The sequence below is a fragment of the Pan troglodytes genome, chromosome 5, assembly GCF_028858775.2.
Source record: "Pan troglodytes isolate AG18354 chromosome 5, NHGRI_mPanTro3-v2.0_pri, whole genome shotgun sequence".
NCBI lineage: Eukaryota > Metazoa > Chordata > Mammalia > Primates > Hominidae > Pan > Pan troglodytes.
This window is the reverse complement of record NC_072403.2, coordinates 49,345,344-49,351,343: the sequence shown is the minus strand read 5'-3', so window position 1 is coordinate 49,351,343 and position 6,000 is coordinate 49,345,344. Positions and strand designations below refer to the sequence as shown.

Genomic DNA, 6,000 nt, shown 5'->3' with positions numbered 1-6,000 from the left:
CAACATGGCGAAACCCCGTCTCTACTGAAAATGCAAAAATTAACTGGGCAGGCCGAGGGCAGTGGCTCACGCCTGTGATCCCAGCACTTTGGGAGGCCAAGCGGGCAGATGACCTGAGGTCAGGAGTTGTAAACCAGCCTGGCCAACATGGCGAAACCCTGTCTCCACTACAAATACAAAAATTAGCCTGGCTTGGTGGGGGCGCGCCTGTAATCCCAGCTACTCGGGAGGCTGAGGCAGAAGAATTGCTTGAACCCGGGAGGCGGAGGTTGCAGTGAGCCAAGATGGAGCCATTGCACTTCAGCCTGGGTGACAGAGCGAGACCCTGTCTCAAAAAAAAAAAAAAAAAAAAAAAAAAAAAAAGTTAATTAAACAAACAGAATTTTTAAAAAATTTATTGAATACCTACTATGCCAGGCATTGTTTTAGACACTGGGGATGCTGTGATGAGCAAGAAAACATCCCAGACCTCTGGAGTTTGCTTTGTAGTGGGGAGATGGTCAATAAACAATAAATATTTAATATAATGTCAGATAATGATATCTGACAGAGAAAAGCACTGAAAGTCTCGAAAAAAAAAATTAGCTGGGCGTGGTGGCGCTGTGCCTGCAATTCCAGCTATACTGGAGGCTGAGACGAGGTTGTACTGAGCTGAGGTTGCACTACTGCACTCCAGCCTGGGCGACAGAGTGATAATCTCAAGGAAAAACAAACAAACAAACAACAACAAAAAACAAGTTATAGATGTTCATTGTTTAAAAAAAAAAAAAAAAAGGGGGCCGGGCGCGGTGGCTTACGCCTGTAATCCCAGCACTTTGGGAGGTCGAGGCGGGCGAATCACGAGGTCAGGAAATCAAGACCATCCTGGCTAACATGGTGAAACCCCGTCTTTACTAAAAATACAAAAAAAATTAGCCGGGCGGGGTGGTGGGCGCCTGTAGTCCCAGCTACTTGGGACGTTGAGGCAGGAGAATGGCGTGAACCTGGGAGGCGGAGCTTGCAGTGAGCCGAGATAGCGCCACTGCACTCCAGCTTGGGCCACAAAGCGAGACTCCGTCTCAAAAAAAAAAAAAAAAAAAAAAAAAGTGTTAATGCTGAAAAGTATTAATAAGAAAAAAAAAAAAACCTCTATAATTCGATCATCCAGAGAAAAGCACTGCCAATGTCAAAGTACGTTCTTCTTTGTTTCCGGCTTCCCCCCACCGCACTTTACATATTCTTAGCTTTTTTGGACATCTTTAGACGTCAAAAAAAAAAAAGTATTTTTAACAGTCACATAGTGTTGATGTGCCATAATTTATTTGCCTACAGTAATTTTTGAATTATAGGTTGTTTGCAATTTTTCACCAAAAAAAAAAAAAATGTGTTTAAACAAAATGAATGGTACAGCCATGTCATTACTCAAATTCAGAGAGCTCTTCAGGGAAGAGGCGATCACAGTTGAGAGGAGGCCAGCTAGGGAGCTGAGTGGGTGTAAGTGTTATATCCAATGGAGACTGCAGGAAAAATGAGCCCTGGGGCTCTGTGCCTGTGGAGGTGGCTGTGTGAAGGTGGGAAGCTGCTCTGCACCGACTAGCGACTGCTCCTTCCGATGTTTTGAATTTAAAGATGGTGAAATCTCAATCTGAAGGACTAGAGATGGGCGCTAGCGTTCCTGACCTCTGCCCTGTTGTCCTGCACAAACTAGAAATTATGTTCTGGGTCCTTGTCTTTTTTTGGGGGGGGGCGGGAGTCGGAGTTTTGCTGTCCCCCAAGCTGGAGTGCAGTGGCGCGATCTTGGCTAACTGCAACTTCTGCCTCCCGGGTTTTCAAGCGATTTTCCTGCCTCAGCCTTCCGAGTAGCTGGGATTACAGGCGCGCACCACCACGCCTGGCTAATTTCTGTATTTTTAATAGAGACGGGTTTCACCATGTTGGCCAGGCTGGTCTCGAACTCCTGACCTCAGGTGATCCGCCCGCCTCAGCCTCCCAAAGTGCTGGAATTACAGGCGTGAGCCCACCGAGCTTGACTGGGTCCTTGTCTTGAAATGTGTCTCTGAGCCATTAGCCAGAAGGGGGCAAAGAGGCCTGGAGGGCAGCTTTCCCCCACTCCCCCTCCGTTACTCTCTGAATCTGAGCTCCAGGTTTGGGCAGTTGAGGTTTAGCCTGAGGCCAAGGACGAACGTGATGGGGTACAGGAGAAGGAACTTGGCGGTGGAGGGGGTTTTGTGTGCACATTTACAGAGTCAGGGGCATTCCCAGTCCAGAAAGGATTCTCAGAGGCAGTCACAAAAAGGAATGGGGTGGAAGGGCTGAGACTTGAGGGAGGGAAGGGTGGTGGGGGTAGGGCCGGGGTGTGGTTGGGTGGATCGGGTTGATGTTTATATAGGGATAGGTTGATCTTGGAAGGCTGGAGACGGCAACGTGGACAGGAAGAAGCGGAGGGCGAGGAGGAGCAGAGGAGCACACAGATGAAGCAGGTGATGAAGGCTTTACAAGCGGGGAGGCGTGGGCTGGTGACAGGCGGAGGGCGGGGAGCGATTGCCTGCGTGTGCATGGATCTATATGAGAAGCGTGATGAGCGGCGGACAAGCGAAGGCAGGGCTGGGGCGTGGGCCGCGGAGCGCTGGTCGGGAAAGTGGGCATGGGAGATGAGAGAATAACGGGGTCGCGCTCCTTTGGCTTAATAGTTTGCTCCCATTGAGACTCCTAAGATTTCCTCCTCTCTTGGAAGGAAGCTGGGTTCGGGGCGTTGGGTAGCCGCGGAGGGCCGGGGCCCCGGGGCGCGCCGGGTGCTAGGTGTGCGCCGTGCGTCGCGGGGAGGGGGGATGGGGGTGGGGGCGGGCTCCGCCCCTGGCAGGGGGCCTGAGCGCGCGCGAGGAGCAGCCGCTGCCGCCGCTCGGGGTCGCCTGGAGCCCCAGATTCCCGAGCGCTCGGCTCGCATGGCAGCCGCTTCGGCGCCCGGCCCCGCGGCCAGCTAGGGGCGGCCCCGCGCTCCCTCACGGCCCCTCGGCGGCGCCCGTCGGATCCGGCCTCTCTCTGCGCCCCGGGGCGCGCCACCTCCCCGCCGGAGGTGAGGACTGCGGGGACAGGGCGCGCAGGGCTACGGGCGCGGTGGGGATTCCAGGCCCCGCGCCGCCGCCGAACCCAGCGCGGCGGAGATAGAAAGGGGACGTGGGAGAGAGTGGTGGTGGGGGGGGGGGGCTGTCGGAGCTGTGGGGCGGAGACTGCTGGCTGCCGGGAACTGTCCTTCCCTCCGGCCCCCGCGTCCCCTCCGTGCTCGAGGCCGCCTCTCGGCGCTGTCCCCATCCCGCGGACCCCTCCGTCCTGACTACGATCCGAACCCCAGCCATTCCCGCGCCTGGCCTCGCTCCGCGCTGCCCATCTTTCCCCTCCTTGCAGACCCCGCTCCCGGGTTCCTGTCTTCGCTCTCCTCGCTCTCTTCGCCTGCTCAACCCTTCCCTGCCCCCATCCTCCCGCTACCCCCATCCCCTTCTTCTGTCCCGGCGCCCCTCTCCCTCGTCGGCTCCTGTCACTTGGAACCCGTATCCGTGCCGCTATCTCCGCGTCCGGCCGCCTCCCAACCGGTGCCGTCCCACAGGTGTCCACGCGTCCGGCCGTCCATCCGTCCGTCCCTCCTGGGGCCGGCGCTGACCATGCCCAGCGGCTGCCGCTGCCTGCATCTCGTGTGCCTGTTGTGCATTCTGGGGGCTCCCGGTCAGCCTGTCCGAGGTGAGCGCGCCCGCCGGGCTCCAGTCGCGGCCCTGTCCAGCCGTCCTCGCTTGCACGTTGACCTCTGCCGGCCGGAGACGGCACTGCAGTCGCTCCGACCCGCGGGGCAAGCAAGACCGAGGTTGCCTTTTTGGAATGGGATGAGTTTCTGTGTTATGTCCTGCCCTAGGGCTGAGTCCGCTCAGTTACTGGAACCCCAATCCTCTCCTGAGTCCCGCATCCCAGCGAGCTGTGCCCTGACTCAGACTCACCCCTCCCACATCAATCTCTTGCAGCCGATGACTGCAGCTCCCACTGTGACCTGGCCCACGGCTGCTGTGCACCTGACGGCTCCTGCAGGTACCTGTCCTGAGCACGTGCCCCCAAACCCTTTGGTACCCATTTCTAAGCCCTTCACGTGCACAACAGTGTCTAGGGGCTTCAGACTCTACTCTTCATGCCTCATCACTCCTATGGCTGACTGGCCAGTCCCCCTTTCCCCTTTACCTCACCTCTCTTGCTTCTTCTAGTTTTTATCTCCCCACTTCTTTAATCTCCCAAGTCTGATCCAGGGATTGTCTGAACTCCTGACAGGGAGAGAGACCTAAAGCTTGAGAGAGCTTGGGGATTGGGTGCCATGAGGAAATGGAAAGATAAAGGAAAAAGGGAAAGAGAAATGGTTTAGCCTGGAAAAGAAATGCTGCAGGGAGAGTTGCTGGGGAGAAACACTTACAATGAAAGAGGATCTTTCTTGATGAGTTTGAGTAGTTGACTCACTGGGAGATTGGGCAAATTCTGTAGCAGGAGGAAAGTGGACATAAGGAAATGAGTTGATGAGGCAGGTAGTTCAATTGGCTGGGGGTCTTTGAGACTCTTCACCCCCGGAGGGCTTTTAAAATATGGGTCAAGTGTTTGCCCTGGAATCATGGTGGGAGGATAGTCCTGATGACCTTTTTTGTTTTTATTTATTTATTTATTTATTGAGACAGAGTCTCGCTCTGTTGCCAAGGCTGGAGTGCAGTGGCGCGATCTCAGCTCACTGCAGCCTCTGCCTCTTGTGTTCAACTTCCCCTGCCTCGGCCTCCTCAATAATGGATTACAGATGCACACCACCATGCCCGGGTAATTTTTTGTATTTTTTGTAGAGACAGGGTTTCACCCAGTTGGCCAGGCTGGTCTTGAACTCCTGACCTCAAGTGATCCACCTGCCTCGACCTCCCAAAGTGCTGGGATTACAGGCGTGAGCAACCACGCCCCGGCCCTGATGGCCTTTCAAGGTCATTCTTCTTTAAATGTTTGTGAGCACCTCAGACATGCCAGGAGGGGTACTGGAGGCATTTACAGACATCTTATTTCTTCCTCTACTCAACCCTGCAAGGTGTATCCCCAATTTACAGGTGAGAAAACTGAGGCTCAGGTTAAAGTACAGAACCAGGGTTTGAGTGCTGGTGTCTGATGGTCTGATTCCATATATGTGTCCTATGACCCTGCACAGTCCTACACCTACCTGGGACAGGTCTGCTTTCCCTTAGGGGCTGTCATATGTCCTCTTGGTTTCTAGAAGCTCTGGTTCTGTCTCCTCCATTTCTTCACATCCACGACCCAGAGCCCTGACCCTGTGCTTCTCCCCGTCAGGTGTGACCCGGGCTGGGAGGGGCTGCACTGTGAGCGCTGTGTGAGGATGCCTGGCTGCCAGCACGGTACCTGCCACCAGCCATGGCAGTGCATCTGCCACAGTGGCTGGGCAGGCAAGTTCTGTGACAAAGGTAGGGGGGAGGAAGGGTAGCTTTTGGTTGGGAACCCCATGTTCTTAGGGGAACAGCCATCAGTATTTATTGAGTGCCTATTGTGTCCTTGTCAAACCCTCAAATACATGGTATTTTATCATTTTTTTTAATCTTAGACTTTTTATATGTTGTCTGAATTGATCCTCAACATAACCCCATGGGGCAGGAAACACAGCTGCTAAAAATTGTACTCATTTTACAGATAAGGAAACTAAGGCCCACAGAAGAGCTATAACCTGCTCAAAGTCAGGTTTTTTTGTTTGTTTGTTTTGTTTTGAGATGGAGTCTCACTCTGTCACCCAGGCTGGAGTGCAGTGGTGCGATCTCGGCTCACTGTAACCTCCGCCTCCTGGGTTCAAGTGATTCTCGTGCCTCAGCCTCCCCAGTAGCTGGAATTACAGGCACCCCCCACTTCAGCTAATTTTTGTATTTTTAGTAGAGATAGGGTTTCACCATGTTGGCCAGGCTGGTCTCGAACTCCTGACCTCAAGTGATCCACCCGCCTTGGCCTCCGAAAGTGCTG

The 6,000-nt window shown here is 54.3% G+C and overlaps 2 protein-coding genes across 2 annotated transcripts in view; one reads left to right on the top strand and one right to left on the bottom strand.

Moving 5' to 3' along the window:
* Positions 1-1,277: 1,277 nt before the first annotated feature.
* LOC134810329 (collagen alpha-1(I) chain-like) overlaps positions 1,278-6,000 on the bottom strand; it is a 6,192-nt gene continuing 1,469 nt past the window's right edge. The window contains exons 3-4 of the mRNA XM_063813267.1: positions 4,424-4,485; positions 1,278-3,837 (exon numbers count right to left, since the gene is read on the bottom strand). Of these exons, the coding sequence (XP_063669337.1) occupies positions 2,689-3,837; positions 4,424-4,485 (1,211 nt within the window). The 3' untranslated portion in view covers positions 1,278-2,688. The remainder of the gene's footprint in view (positions 3,838-4,423; positions 4,486-6,000) is intronic.
* The window catches only part of DLK2 (delta like non-canonical Notch ligand 2), a 4,520-nt gene continuing 2,112 nt past the window's right edge, over positions 3,593-6,000 (top strand). The window contains exons 1-3 of the mRNA XM_003311311.3: positions 3,593-3,711; positions 3,987-4,050; positions 5,326-5,456. Of these exons, the coding sequence (XP_003311359.1) occupies positions 3,636-3,711; positions 3,987-4,050; positions 5,326-5,456 (271 nt within the window). The 5' untranslated portion in view covers positions 3,593-3,635. The remainder of the gene's footprint in view (positions 3,712-3,986; positions 4,051-5,325; positions 5,457-6,000) is intronic.